Source organism: Ptiloglossa arizonensis, chromosome 1 (assembly GCF_051014685.1).
Source record: "Ptiloglossa arizonensis isolate GNS036 chromosome 1, iyPtiAriz1_principal, whole genome shotgun sequence".
Classification (NCBI taxonomy): Eukaryota; Metazoa; Arthropoda; class Insecta; order Hymenoptera; family Colletidae; genus Ptiloglossa; species Ptiloglossa arizonensis.
Genome location: NC_135048.1, coordinates 35,200,835 through 35,216,736, shown reverse-complemented (window position 1 = coordinate 35,216,736; position 15,902 = coordinate 35,200,835). Strand labels below are relative to the sequence as shown.

At 52.2% G+C, this 15,902-nt stretch overlaps 1 protein-coding gene across 1 annotated transcript in view; it reads left to right on the top strand.

Moving 5' to 3' along the window:
• Su(var)3-3 (lysine-specific histone demethylase Su(var)3-3) overlaps positions 1-15,902 on the top strand; it is an 81,222-nt gene that overhangs the window by 414 nt on the left and 64,906 nt on the right. Inside the window, exons 2-10 of the mRNA XM_076320779.1 lie at positions 186-414; positions 489-640; positions 716-877; positions 939-1,055; positions 1,132-1,308; positions 1,396-1,659; positions 1,740-1,877; positions 1,963-2,036; positions 2,128-2,276. Of these exons, the coding sequence (XP_076176894.1) occupies positions 186-414; positions 489-640; positions 716-877; positions 939-1,055; positions 1,132-1,308; positions 1,396-1,659; positions 1,740-1,877; positions 1,963-2,036; positions 2,128-2,276 (1,462 nt within the window). The remainder of the gene's footprint in view (positions 1-185; positions 415-488; positions 641-715; positions 878-938; positions 1,056-1,131; positions 1,309-1,395; positions 1,660-1,739; positions 1,878-1,962; positions 2,037-2,127; positions 2,277-15,902) is intronic.

Sequence of the window (15,902 nt, the reverse complement as noted above, 5' to 3'; positions counted from 1 at the left end):
TTGGATCAAATTTGGTGCGCGTCGATCAAGATAAAAGTGTTTTGTACAACTTTTAATTCATAAATAGCGGTAGAAATTTTTAACCTATATGTCAAGATAGATATGTGTCTTTTTTTCATTAAGCTTTGTTCGTCGAAAGACTGCAATCGACGGTGCACTTCTATTATACGTATACTTGCGTACAGGTGGAATACAGAGAAATGGAAGAAAAGTATAATCAGTTGGAGGACGAAAATGCTTCGGACACGTCGGAAAAATCTAAAACAGGGCTTGTGACACCGGAAAAAAAGGTTGTGCCCGAAATAAAAAAGGATTCCGAGACTACCGTGCCACAGTCCGTTCCTACATCTTCGGCGATAAAAATGGAAGTGAAAGAAGAAGACGATCAAGACAGCGATCACGAAGATCCGCACGGTAAGCGTATATTTTAACAAAGTATCGTGTGGTAACTTAAATAAAAGACTTTCAATGTATTGTTTCGATCGTAGTAAAAGAATTGCTTAACGGATTAGAAGGGGCAGCGTTTCAAAGTCGTCTTCCGTTCGATAAATTAACTTCTACAGAGGCAGCTTGTTTCCCAGACGTTTCCGGTGGTCCGCCGCAAACCCAGAAAGTTTTTCTTCATATAAGAAACAGACTCGTACGTCGTGCAACTACGAAACGATCTACTCTGGTCAAGTACCTCTGTCTTTAGACATTGTTTTTTTCATTTCAGTTGCAATTGTGGTTGGAAAATCCCAAACAACAATTAATAATTGAAAATGCTTTGCCCGCGATAGAATCACCTTATAATAGCGATACGGTCCTGGCACGTCGAATTCATGCATTTTTAGAAAGACACGGTTTTATCAACTTTGGCGTATTCAAACGACTCAAGGTAACGTAAAAATTGTTAAATTCGACGGACGATTGTTTCCACATTGAACCTTTTATTTCAGCCGTTACCTACCAAGAAGTTAGGTAAAGTAATCGTAATCGGAGCAGGGATTGCTGGTTTAGCCGCAGCTCAACAGATGCAACAGTTTGGTTTAGAAGTAATCGTTCTCGAAGCAAGGGTAGGCGTTACTCTACGTTACGATTCGTGTTCGTAAAGTGCGTACAACGTTTTTACGTATACTTTGTATTTTATAGGATCGCGTTGGTGGTCGTATCGCAACGTTTCGTAAATCTTCGTACATCGCCGACCTTGGTGCAATGGTGGTTACAGGTTTAGGCGGGAATCCCGTAACAACGCTTAGCAAACAAATTAATATGGAACTGCACAAAATTAGACAAAAGTGTCCTTTGTACGAAAGCGACGGTCAAACGGTTACTATAATTATTTCTTTGCAAATACAACGACGATAAGAGGGGTTTAAAAAAGTTGCTTATTTTGAACATTTTGGACACAAACAGGTTCCAAAAGATAAGGACGAAATGGTAGAAAGGGAATTTAATAGGTTATTGGAGGCAACGTCGTATCTCTCGCATCAATTAGATTTCAATTACGTGGGCAATGCTGGATCGACGGGTCAAGGTGGTAACACGCGACCAGTGTCTTTGGGTCAAGCACTGGAATGGGTGATACGTCTGCAGGAACAAGGTGTGAAACAACGTCAAGTAGCCCATCTACGTTCCGTGTTGTCGCTTCAAGGAAGACTCATCACCAATCAACATAGGGTAAATATCTTAAAACCGATTCTTCGCAGCTTTTCAAAGTATATATTCATCGTGCTCGACGAACGTGTTTTACGTTACAGATGATATCGATAATGGATCGTTTGGTCGAGTTGAATAAACAATACAAAGAAATGACCGAAAGCAAATTACAAACACGCGACATAACGCAAGAATTCGTGCTGCGTTCAAAATTACGCGATCTTCATAACGCGTGCAAGGTAAAAACTTGAATAATATTTTTGCGGATGTAACAAGTTTCGATAGGTATATGTATTTTGTATCGTTCACTTTTCCGTACGTCAGGAGTGGGATCAACTGTCCGAACAACAAAAGGAAATCGAAGCGAAGCTACAGGAATTGGAAGCTTCTCCTCCTAGGTAAATTTTCCGCGATAGCGTTTACCGTTCGAGTAATATTTTCCAACGAATCCGAGGTCGATGTACAAAATTGCGTTCCGTTTGTCAACAGCGACGTGTATCTATCTTCCAAGGATCGTCAAATACTGGATTGGCACTTTGCGAATTTGGAGTTCGCGAACGCGACTTCGTTGTCGAACTTGAGTCTGAAACACTGGGACCAAGACGACGATTTCGAATTCACCGGCAGTCATCTAACAGGTAAGTCGCTGAACGGTGTACGTTACACGAACCGATACTTTGTTTCGTTAAATTAATGTTCAGTTTCGCGGCGAAAGTGATTCGAATTTAGTTAAATCGACGGCTAAATTGGCTACTATTATTATCGATCGCGAACGCTCTGTTCATCGAGACGCGTTTAACGCACGAAAACATTCTAATTTCACGTAGCCGAGCGTGATTCGTGGAATATTCCTGTTGGCCGGTAACGCGTGGAACACGGCATTATATCGACGTTCTCGAGAAATTGCTTAACCAGCCAGTAGATGGTATAGATAACGGGTGAATTATTCGCCGGTTGCATCTCCTTTACAGGCGTCGGATAGTCTCGCGGTCTGTACCCGTGCAGTTGACTTTATCAACCTTATTGAAAGCCGATAGCATGAGATTCCGTGTAGATAGTCGCTGTATCCCTTAACCGATCGGTTACCAGAGTTCTCATTATGTGAAATTATACTATGATCGTAGCATGTAGCTGTGCTCGGGCCTACTAATGCGTTAACAAAAACGAAGGCGACGAGAAATATGAGCATAGATAATCAAGCGGTTTCGTATTTTACACCGTCGAGGGGGGCTCTGTTCCCCGAGTCAACGGCAAGCGAGCCCGCGTTTACGGCGCGGGTTACTATTCCTCGAATCGTTTACCGAAAGTATTTACATTAAACGACCAAAGCACCCCGGAAATAATTGGCATTCCGATATCGCTTCAACCACTGTACGAGACGTTGCAGTTAAAACCGTTGGAATACTTCCGGGTACGATCTTGGCGGTTATATTAGGGACGTACCGGGCTACTCGAGGCGCGAGTCGGGATTCCGAAAGTTTCTCGTACGTGTATAAAGTACTCGTACACTTTACAAGCAACGAAGATATTCGAGACGTTCGTGACAAATGAGACACTCCGTAGATGCGTTCGGTTCCCCGAGACGTCATCTCGTTATCTATACTACGCGAGCGACCGGCAGTGCGGGGTAGCAAACGGTATGGCGGAGTAGAGAGGGTGGGGGAGACAGAGAGAGAGAGAGAGAGAGGGAGAGGAGGGGGGGCATAGCTCGTCAGTGGCCTCGAGCGATCGGTTCATCGTGTCCCAACTACCGCTCGTATCTCGTATTAAGCGACGATCGCGAACGTATTTTAACGCGCTCTTAAACACGGTTCGCGCTCCGAAGCGTTCAACAATCTCAATCGGAGGAATCCGCGTCGCGAAAGACCACCAAAGTCTCGGTACGTTAACATTGTTCCGGGCAAACGAACGATCATCGCGGCGTTAATAGAGAATACTCGGGGAACACGGTTCAAGGTGGACGTTTTGTATCGGTCGACCGTAACCCAGCGAAATAACGTGCTCGCGCGTGTCGCTACCGCGAAGTGCACTCGACTGACAGCGAACCAACGAACCGGTCGAGTCGAGTCGGACTCGAGTCGGAATGGAGTCGGAGTGGAGTCAGAGTCGACTCGACACGACTCGAGAACTCGAGTTCCAATATTGCTCCACTGCCGTTCGTGGCCGACGCAGTCGAGTGCACCGAGTTAGAGAGCGACGTGGACTCGACCGAGAGCGTTTCTCCCGGCGCACACGTTGAAACAAGAGACACGCGAGATGCAGTCGGTTCTTACCGTGGACCACGGTACAGCCCGGGCATGGTGGTCAATTCGGAATTAAAAGCGATGCCTACGGTCCATGACTGTGACGTGCATCGATGATCGTGACGGTCTGCCCGCAGGTTCTTCCCGGCGATTAATGAGATGTAAACAATTTAACGGTAAATTAAGCACAACAATAGGCTCTCTGGTGAATCCTCCCCGGCGTCGAAAGTTGGGCCCGGATCCTCCGATGTAATCGGTTCTGGCCGAGCCCACGAACTCTTCGCGGTCCTCCACTTCGCTTTACGGACCATCGGTTCCTTCTCGGTTTCAAACGAATCCCGCTGCACAGGGTTAATAGCCACTGACCGAAAACCGTTTAGGCTGAAATATTCTTTGAGATACATTTTCGCTTTGAATGTCGCCGACTGGTGGTTTTGTTTTTCCTTGTCCCCTCTCCCACTGAAAGACGAATGCTCCGAGACAACGTCGGGCCGACTCGTAAATCGCGTTGGTGGAAAATTCGAAATATCCGGCGAGTTTTCGCGGATATGGTAAATTGATTCGTTTCGATACTCGAACGCGTTCTTCGAAGGGTAAGTTGGAAGGGTACCGGTTCGCTTTTCGCGCTCGAGGCGAGGGAACGGTCTCGTCTCGATCGAGGGATCCGTCCGGCGCGCACCGATCGTCTCGAAAAAACAATTCGGTACTAAAACGTTGGAACGTAAATAGACGGGCTGGTATTCATCGGCACGGCCCCGGTCTGCTCTTCGTTTTCTCGATAGGTCGTATAATAGAGAGTTACCGAGCTTTGTTCGCGAGCGTGGACTGGGCGCGTCGTCAGTGTTTTCGGTCGTTTGTTGTCAGTGTTCCATTGGTAGGACGAAAACGTAGGCAGCCCGATATTATGCGCGTATATAGCTACGTGCGTGTACCCATCAAGATGGAGAGCTGGATACGGCCGGGAAGGGGCCATTTACGACGTATCGAAGAGTTCTATACCGTTCGTTGACTCCGATCGTCGCATTCCACGCCATCCGTGTGTCGCTACCAAAATTATATTGTCGTAAAGTTGGCTTCGCGCGCACCTCGAGCGTCTCCGGCTCCTCGAACGACAGCCTTACGGAGGGTTACACGAGGCGGTTACATCCGTTCGCGCGACGAACGGACGTCATCGGACCCCGTCCCGTGATTTTTCCTCGAGGGGTTTGCGGTTCTACGATCGTGGATACGGGCCGATCTTAATATCCCGGTTGGCACCAAGGTGAAAAGGAGGAAGGTAGGTTCCTCGCGTACGGTGGTAGTCGGTAACGGTGGGTGTTTCGAAATCGGAAAGAAAATGTCGAAATAGGGATCGGTCGCGTCGCCAGTGGGATCGAACGAGGCGAGGTTTACGGAGCGAGGAATTCGGAATCTCTAGGCTGTGATCGTTCCCTCGGCCGAGATCGGAATCAGGACCGTGTTAAGGATCGCGTTCGAGCGTCGGGTCCGGGGCGGGTTTCGTGTTTCGTGTTTCCCAATAACGTTCGGCCGGCAGAAAATTTACGAACGAAAGAATATCGTGGAATATACAATCCCCGGTGGGGCTTAATGAGCTTTCGCTTTCCGATCTCCGATCGATTCGAGCGGTGTTAGCGCCGAGGGCTGGAAATAAACGGGACACGGTCGGTCGGTCGGTCGATCCACGGCCGGCTCGTTTGCCGAAGCGAGCTTCACCCCGAAAAAAGAGTGTAAAATGGAATGGCGTTGAAACGGTGTTTTTTCTGGGAGGGTTAGGTCGCGGACGACGGAGACGACGGAGACGACGGAGACGACGGAGACGACGGAGACGACGGAGAGGACGGAGACGACGGGCAGTGTTTCCCCGGCAGGACGAAAACGTAGGCAGCTTAACATTAGTTGAGCCTCGAGCCGGTTGGCAGAGGGGGCCCCGAGTGGTAATTTACGAGGTATCGAAGACCTTGTACACTCCTACCCGCCAACGAGCCGGCCTCGCCCCGCGGAATCCAGTCTTGGCCTTAACGCACCGATACCTTTCCCATGACCACTTTCGGCCTATCCGTGCACAGCCGCTCGGTCCACACACCCGCGGCTACACCGGCGTACCTCTCCGGGTCTCGATGTTTGTGCCTTTACCATTTACAGTGCTCCTCGTGTCGGCGTCGCGGTAGGGTACCACCTTGTCGATACGGTCTATCCGGACTACGTTCCTCCGTCTCGTGATCCGCGTGATTTCTCTTCTTAACGTCACCTATCGGCCCGTGAACGGACGACCGGCCGATTTCTTAGCGCCGGGCATTCTTCACCCTCGAACAAATGGTTCCCCGACACGCGTCCACGGGATCGAGTCCTTCCTGGCCTCGCCATGCGATACCCTACCGGGTTTCCGTGCTCGTTCTTTTTATCGGTGTCGGGAGAGCTTTCTGGAAAACGAGCCGCGAGTCGCGAACTTCCACGCCGAACGCCCAGCAAACGAGTCGCGAGTTCGAACGATCGAATCGACGACGCCGAGTTTTCGTCGCGCGCCGCCGACGACGCGACCTCTTCCGTTGCAATTTCTTTCTCTCACGTCGAGCTCCGTCTCGGTCGTTTGATTATTTTTTATCGTTCCGTGTCCGGTTCGATTCCCAGCGGGTCCGATCGCCGGACGATAAGTCGGTTCGGCCGGGACGTTACGCGTCAGCGTGAAATGTGTCGGCTCGCGGTCGAAGCGTAATTAGGTCGTCTATGGTGCATTAGATCGCGATACACCCGAACGAGAGATGGACGTTCGGCCCCCGGAGGTTCTCAAGATCGAGCCGATACACCGGCGGGCGGCGAGCGCCGCTGCTCTCGAAACCGTCGATTAATAACGCCGGCTCGGAAAATCGTACGTCCGGTTGTAATTGAATCGTTCCCGGGACGGTTGGCTAACGAGAAAGGCGTGTTCGGTTCGATTCCTCGATCACCTCTAACCCGCTTTATTTATCGCGGCAACCTTTGTCGCCCGTGAAAAGGCACCGTTTAAACGTTTCGCGTCTCCGAACGCGCTCCGGGAAGCGTTAAGACCGGACAACGTCGTTCCTCGCGATTAAGTATCTTCGTTTCGCGGCACGTGGGTTAATCAACTTCCGAGCAACGTCACCGGGGCTTATTTATGCGCGCGGGCCTGGATGCGTTCGCGCCGATAACAAAGCTATGCGAGTACACACGTACGCGTAGACCGCGGAACGACGCGTTTAAATTTTCTACACACGGGTTGCAGCCGGCGCGCCGACTTTCCATGGACGCGGGGCGTTAAGTCCCCGATAGATGTACCGTAACGTCGCGGAAAGTAACTCAAGGGTCGTGAAGTTGTCGAGACGACGAATTATTTCCCTCCGTGCTTTGTATAACCCGCGTTGCCAATCTGTCATCGGTTATGCCCGCTCGTACTGCCAGCCCGTGTGTATTTATGCGCGCGGCTCTCCCGACACGATGGGCACCGGATATCGTGCGTCACCGTGCGAGTTATTCGTACCCGAATTTCGTTCTCAATTAGGCGGGCCGGCTCATCGATCATCGCTGCAACCTGATTTGTAGACGCGGCCACGGTTTCGTGAGATGCCACTTTCGAAGATCGTGGGTGGACGCGACACGAAAAATATGAAAAAAAGCTCGTTGCGTCCGCCCACGCGGCGTTTTCGATTCGGCTAGAAGACGACGAAAAAACGAAAGGAATCCTTTCTTTTATTTTTCATCGAAACGAACCGCTCCGTTAACCCGCACGCTTCGAGGAAGAGTTTCCACGCGTTCTCGACCGTCTCGCCGCGCGACAAACCGTTCGCATCGAGACGTCGATCCCCCGTTGCGAGAGGCGACACAAATTTTCGAACCTTCGAACGCGTCCTTCGATAAACCGCGAAATTCGAACGAAATTACGACCGCGGTTCCGTTCCGTTTCGTTCCGTGTCCCACTCCTCCTTTCTTCCTCCCGTTTCTTTCCTTTCCCTTCCCCTTCCCCTTCCATTTCCCTTTCCCTGTCCGTTCCCTCCTCTTCGGTTCCCTTCCCTTCGTTTCTCGCTTCTACCGTTCGGGCCCTCCGTTTTAATTAGACTCGTTCCCGCCATCTTGATTAGAAGTTCCACGGTTCCTTACTTTACGCTTATTGACCGGTCGAACTGGTGTCCCGCACATGGGCGTAACGGTGGACTTAAGTTATCCGGATAATTCGAGCGTCGGGAGCGAGCCTTCCGTGGAATGGAAATTGGGATGCGGGGAAAGTCGAATTGGCAGTCGGAGGATATCGGCGCGGTCGATTTCGAGTATCCGCGCGCAACCGCCTCGTGTAAATTCGAAGCGCAAAAGTTCGCCGCCGTAACGCTCCGCAGCGATCGTCGAACGACGCTGGTGCGGTACTTGGTGTTTTTTCGGCTAAATAAGCTTACGCCTCGCCCTCGTCGACGCCGCTACATTTTTCAAATTAATGCCCGGTAATCTGGCCTGACAATCGTTCCGAAAGAGGGGATTACGCGACGGGGTGACCGAGAATGATTAAACGGGGCCCTACGTGACGGAGAGAAGAACGACGGTGACCATTATATGTTAATGTCCGGCCACACGCCATACGACGATTACCCAGCCTTTCGGCATCCTTCGCGGTGCATTTGCGCCGCGTAAAAACTAGTATCGGCCTCGAGAGTTTTCGCGGGTATTTATCTTTTCACTTAACGGGGGGGCGCCGATGATGTCTGTTTTCGCGCGATCGCCTCGCGTCGCGAACCCCTCCCTCTACCCGGTTAAATACGTTTCCGTTATCGCCTTTGGCCCCCCCTCTCGAAAGGAATTCTCGCGAATACGAGCGAATATAGTATTCCGTCGGCGAATGTTCGTGACTTGCGAGCGCGAGTCGGTGTTGAAGCTTTTTTTTTTTTTTTTCTTTTCCCGGTCGTAACTCTCGACGTCGTTTCCTCGATCGCGAAAGTACGAATCGAAGTCGCCTCGAAGCGTTCAAGGGCGAGGTTTAGCCACGGTCGAACGCGCGCGCTCCGACGAAATAATTTCGGGTAAAATTTGGAGCAGCCCCGAGAGTAGGATACCGATTCGGCAGATGGCACGGATCGCTGTCGCCTTCGAAGCAGGGCACCTGGTCACCAGCCGCTTTCAATCTGCCACCCTACGCCGCTCGTAAAACTTACCCGTACGCTCTAACGATGGTCGTTAAACCGGCGATAGAAAAATTCGGGACGCGCATCCTCGGCGATAATTAACGATCGAGCACTGTGTATCCTTGCGAACGTGAAACATTATCCGCTGAAAAACCGATGTTTATCTCGATGATGAATTCGAAGCACCGAGGCCCTCGAAAGGGCTACAAACTGGAAGCTGACGGCCAAGAGGGCACTCTTAATATCGTTAATGGCGGCCAAATTTACCGGGGAATTACACTCTTAACGATGAATTTGCAGCGAACGCCTCGAAATTTATTACGAGAAATTGCAACGTTCATTAATCTCTCCCTCGGTTCCTTTTCGTTGCGATTCGAGGATGCAACAGTTTTCGCTTCTCTCCGCGTCGACGTCCCTCCCCTCCCCTCATCGTTCCCGCTGCTCCGTTCCCCCGGAATGTCCGTTTATCTTTCTCTCTCTTCCGCTGGCTGTTTACCTTGGAAACGTAAACGCGAAATTCGAAGCTTCGCTCGCGTTTTATTCGACGATTTCTCGAAAACGCGAGCGAAACCTCGAAACGGTCGGTGTTCCTCGAAGGCGCGCGCACGTCGCACGGATTTTCGTTCGATCGACGCGCAACGATAAATATCCACGGTTAATGCCAACCGACTGTTGCGAGGCTGGTCGTTTCGAGCGAAACTCTATCCGTCGATAGGTTAACTGCCGTACGACTCGCGTTCGGTGTTGCGCCGCTAAAGTGCACACACCGTGTTGCTTCCTGGCTCGTACGATTCGATTCTTATTAGGTGCGATCCTCTCGCGACGAAACCGTGTCCGCGAACGAACAATACGCGGCAACCGTTCGTTGGTAAACGGACCGCGTTGATTTCGATTTTTCGCTCGGTTCGTCGTTAACTCGTAACGACGCGGTTTCCGCGAGACGAAGAACTCGGTCGCGATCTCGATCGGGGAATCACCGATTCGAAAGGGAAAAAGGAGGTTTTCCTCGACGCGGAGAGTTTCTCGATTTCCTCCGTCGCGTCAACGGTAAAGTTTTCTCCGCAGAAAAAGTGGCGCGTTGTTGTCTCGATGAAAAAAAGACGAGGCTCGTTCTCCGAGCTCGGGCGATAAACGCGTTTCGTAGTCTCGGTTGCTCGCCGTCTCCACGAGCGCGCTTTGTTTCCTTCGCTCGGCTAATGGCATAACTTACGCGTGGAAAATCGCGCGATTAATTGGATCGTTAGTCGGCGCGATCGCGCTTAGGTTCCCAAGCGTGCGCGTATCGTTTTCCCCGGTCGTAGGATTCGCTTCTTACGAGCCGCGATCCCGGCGAACACACTCTCGCCGTGAAAACGCGGACGAGGCTGAACGATTTTAGACCGTACGGTGATAAACCGTCCTTGGGGGACCGGAGTCTCTCGTTCGCTTTGTCGCGTCGTCTAGGTTTACGGGAATGGAGATCGAGTAACTTCGGCACCTCTCTCGACCTTCCTTTTTTCTTTCCTCTTCGATTTTCTTCCGCCCCGTTCGCCTCGTACCTCGTACCTCGTACCTCGTACCTCGTACTCGCTTCCTTTCCTCTCGAGATCTCTTTCGCGATGTAGCTCGTCAGCCCCCCCGAGAGATCGATTTAAACCGTCCATCAGCGCCTTCCGCGTAGTCAGGAATATCAAAAAGTCTTTAAGGAAAGCGATTTCAGCCGTTTCGCGGATCGAAATCGGTACCGTGATTTCATTGTTCTTTGTCTTTTCTTTTGAGCGAGAAAGGACGTCGACCGTAGAAACGACGACTCCGGTGCTCGTAGCGGTTTATTTTCGAGTAATTTCTTTCCTTTTTATCGTCGACCGCGATACTCGTACTCGAGCGTCTCGCGAACCTCCCTGTTCTCGAAGAGATTCGCGAGAACGTCGTCGGCCGTGCCTCGGTGTACGATTCTATCCATCGCGGCCGTTCAACACGGGCCTCGTTGCCGCACCGATGCCCGGCCTCGTACGAACGGATTCTTATTACCCGGGATCCCCTCGCGTCGTTCCCACAATGAAAATGTGTGTACACGGCGAATAGTCTCGCAGCCCTGTCGATAATAAACTATCCACGCCACGGAGTCCCGGATCGCTTTGTCGCGTCGCGTAGGTTTACGGGAACGAGGATCGAGTAACTTCAACACCTCTCTCCAGCCTTTTTCTCCCTTCTTGTTCTTCAATTTTCTTCCCCTTTACACCCATACCTCCGCTACCCCCTCGTCTCCCCTTCTCTTCGGCTCGCATCCTTCCATCCTTTCCTTTGCCGTCCCGTCTCGTAGGGACCACCGATCGCCTCGGTCCGGTCCTTCGAGAGGACCGGCCGACTACTCTCCCAGGAGAGAGAAAAAGGGACGGCGTCGCGAGAGACGAGAGACGAGAGACGAGAGACGAGAGACGAGAGACGAGGGACCAGAGGCGAGAGCCACGAGAGCCACCAGAGGGGCTTACAGGGGGGAAGGGGAGAAGGAGAGCCAAGCCAGCCAGATCGCCTGAGATGTAACTGGAGAGCACATTACCTGGTATTAAGTCACCGAGATAACTACCTGTGTGGGAGGTTCCGCGCACCAGACCGTCCTGTAAAATACGACGACGCGACCGGCCGCGGTGCGCCGCGGTGCGCCGCGATGCTCGCTCTCTTCGTTTTACGAAATATTCCGATTTTTCGTGCCGTGTGTCAACGAGCCTCTCCAGGAAGTGGCGTATACGCTCGCCGAGGAAATATACACGACGGTGTCCCTTTTCCGATTTATACGAGGCACCGGTGAACGCGCGCCGATCGGGATTTCGAGCCGCGCGACGCGTATTTTCGAGCTTTACGGCCGAGAGGTACCCTCTGTACTTTCGGTCGGAGGAGGGCCACGGAGGGACCGAGGGAAGGCAATGTTCCATCGACCGTCGATTCGAGAATCGTACGCGTGACGCAACGACGTACGCGCAACGAACCGCGAAACCGTGATTATTCGTGGTGTCCGGTTGTCGTCGAACCGCGTCTCTCCTTGATTCGATCGAAGCAATCGTTGGATCCTAGTGGACACGAGACGCGGATATCTTTCGGATCTTCCGGCAATTTAGCCACGATTCGGTCGATCCTCCTCTAGCCCCGCGCGTCTCTCGTTCTCTCTGTTCTCTCCGTGTCCCGAGCGCGAAAAATTCGTCCCGTCGGGAGAAGAGAGAGAGAGAGAGAGAGAGCGAGAGAAGAGGAAGAGACGGAGCGTCGGTAGATCGCGAGTTAAAGGAAACGACGCCGATGCACACGGGGTGGCGTACTGGAATTTGCACGTTTATTGTCGCATTAATAATTCATGGTGTTGCGCAATTTTTAATCAGCTGCCGTCTGCCATTGATTGATGCTGCCCTCGCGCCCCCATGGGGCTCGAATTTACATACAGAACGAAAAGGAAAAGTATTGACACGTGATACGTTCCTACCAAACAAGCAGCAAACTCCAATCGCACGTCATAATGGCGCCGTTTTCTTTCTCTGGCTCTGTTCTTTCGTTCCGTCGAACCGTTCTCTCTCTTCCTCTTTTTCCACCTCGCTTACCCACCTTCGTTTCCCGACTCTTTCTCCCCGTTGCCGCTCTCCTCCTTCGACTCGCAGGGACCCACAAAGAAGCTAACAAATCGGCCGCGATGCAGGTGAGGCTTTTTATTAAAAAATTTTTATTGCACCCCGCGCAGCAAAGCATACGTCGTCGTCGTTTCGGGGCTCCGCTCGAAAAACCTGTTTGCTCTGCCGCCACCATCGCCATCGTCACCACCACCACCACCACCGCCACCACCACGGCTACCTTTCGAGAGATATCGCTTTACAATACTATATTATATTGCGCGGGTACGTCGAATTTCGCCTGTTTGGATTTAACGAGACTCGCCGTGAGGATCGCGTCGTCGCGGCGACCGTGTGCACGCGCGGCGCGCGCGAATCGACCGTCCCGGGAGGAACGTCTTCGCGGCGTGCCCGTTCTTCGACGCAGTGGATCCTTTTCTCTTTTCTCGATGTTTTTCCAAACGAATATCCGACCTCTCTCGGTACTTAAGTACGACCGCGCGAGAACCGTGTCGACGCGTCTTCGTACGATTTCTCGAAGCGTCGAGATCGATCGACTCGCGAAGAAAATCGAAACGGAAGCATCTTCGCGAACGACTCGTCGATGAAGTCATTACGAACGAGCGTTCTCCTAATTGTTTCTCCGCGTCGTGGTTCTTCGATTTCGGTTTTATCGGTGTAGCCGATCGTAGCGTGCCGCTACAAATCCGTATACCAGGTTTCTTTTCGGCGATATAAGCACAAAGTACGTGGTTCGTAGGTGTAGACACATCGCCATTAATCTTTCGAGATGCCCGTGTACATTGTCCATCGGTCCCGCGGTTCACCCGCAAAAACGCAACGGAATTCTAGCAGGGGATTGGCAACTTTTTTCCAATATCCGCGGCCGAGCCGAATGACCGTTAAAGCAAATGCTAGGCCCTTAAGTTGCCGAGTATAACCGGCCAACGCATGTAGAGACAAGCTTTATGGCTCTATAAATTGTTGTTTCGGCCCTCTATTGTATATCTTTATTGACCTCCGTGCGGTCGTACCAGTTCATCGGAATGCCATTAATAACGGAAATGGATATTCGATTAGCTCCCAATATGGAATAAAAACGTTGCCCTCCGAGTAATTCCGCGACAAAAAGCCGAGGAACTATTCAATATCGAAAGTGTTTCGGTCGGTGAAAATTTACCGCGGCTAGAAACGATCCGTACGGCGTAACGAGAGGCGAGAAAAAAAATTGAAATCGGTCGCATACCGCGTCGTTACTCGGACGAACGAATTACCGAGGCGCGTTGCGAAAGCATTCGCTGCCTGGGTGACCCGGTAAACTCGCCGATAAGATCCTACGAAATTTCGCGTAATTTTTTCTTCGTCGGAGAAAAAGTTTCTCGTAGGTTTTTTCGCGCAACGTTCGATTCTCGAAAGCGATTCTCGGTCTCTCCCATCGTCCTTGAGAGGATCCCTCGCAAGGCAAAGCGGTGGGAAAAATATTCCGGGCGGTATAGGTCTCCGGCGCGAGTCGGTTCTCGGTTCTTCGTACTCCGAGAGAGAATCTCCTCGTGTCCGGGCTGTTCGCCGCGAGGAACACGAATCGGGGGTGGACAGGTAGGGCAGCGCGCCATTCCGCGGATTATTTGTACGCAATCTGTAAGTCGTGTCGCGGGGGACGAGAAAGGGTGGGCAGGGAGGGCAGGTAGCGAGAGAGCGAGCGAGCGAGCGAGCGAATAGAAACAATTTCCTGGCTCGCGTGTTGGTGCGTGCGTGGCTCCCGGACGCGGAGCTCGCGTAACACGGCCCGCACCCGGAGGGAGGAACGGGCGAAAAAGGACGGAGCCGTGGAGGGAGAAGAGGGTACGGGGGAGGGAGGTTCGAGGTAGGGTAAAACGTCGAGGGAGGAAGCGTCTCGGTGTTGCGTATCGAAGGAGAGGAGAAAAGGAGCGCGCTCGGTGGCTCTCGAGTCTCTCTGGCGCGTTTCGCTCAAAGCTTCGGGCAGGTTCTCAGAAGCTACCGGTGCTGGAGGAATCCGCGCGGAGCTGGATTACACTGCCAAAGGGTATATTTATCGGGCGAGAATGTATGCAGAAGCGCGGACATCGGCACAAAGGGGCCGCCCCTGCGGATTTAGCCTTGACGCAACTTCCAGAGTGGACTCCACGGATTCGAGGCTGGCCGCGCTTCAGAGCTCCGGACCGGACTCTCTCGCTCTCTCGGGCATCCCGGGTAATGGATCGGGCAACTTTCCTCTTCTTACGGTTACGTTTCTTCTTCGCGCGGTGCCGGGGCCCCTCCCTCGCCCTGTACTCGCGTGCGTGCCCTTCGTCCACGACTATGAATCGTTTTTATTGATACGTTTTATCGAACCGCTTCATCGGATCGGCGCGTCCCACCTCTCGGCCCTCCCCCGGTTCCCCGTTCCCCCTGTTCTTTGGTCCGTCGGTTCGGTCTCGCGCGTCGATTCTTCGCGCGTACGCGTCGAGCGGGGGCCCCCGAGTAAACATCGAGGTACGAGCCGGGCACGGACACGATCCTCGGGCTTTCCGGCGAATCACCGGCGATAAAGCGGTCGCGTTCGTCGTTCGTCGTTCGTCGTTCGTCGTTCGCTCGGCCGATATACCGCGATTATGAGAGTTCCCTTTACGGGCGGAGTTCTCTCCGCGATTCGATCTATTATTTTCACGCCGATGCGTGTCGCGACGCGAGATTTATACGTTTATGGACGCTCCCGAAGGATCCCGATCGTAAAACGTTCAATGGGACAAAGTCGGTCTCGTTCGCGTCTCGTAATTGCTCGTCGGGACTCGTTGATCGTTTCAGCGAGACGACGTAGCGACGCGCAGTCGCGAACGAGGATCGTCGCGAGGCTTCCGAAGATCGTCGGAGGGAGACGTTACGAGGACTTTGGAAATTTACAAGACTCGCTCGGTGGACAGTTTGTCGCGTTCGCGTCGCGCGCTCGTTCCGGTAGGACTTAACGTTCGCGAAACCTGTCGGCCGGCGAATAAAACTGCCGTTTGCCGCGCGATTATCGGTCCGTCCTTATAGGTGGACGTTCTCGGCGATTCGATCGATTACGTTGACGCGGGCGAAATTTACGCATTCATTTAGATTTCTGGAATATCTCCGGCCGTACGGCAACCCCGACGAGATAGAGTCCTCCTCGTTCGCCTCGCAGAGGCGAAACCGTTAACGAGCTATCTTTATGGATCGTGTTTTTACCGATCCGGGCTATTATTTACGCGCCGGTGTTATTCGCGAACGTTAAACGATGCTTTTATTCGCGCGTCCTCGATTCACCGGGGATAAAAGGGGAGAAGGAAAAAGTTCGATTCCGTTCG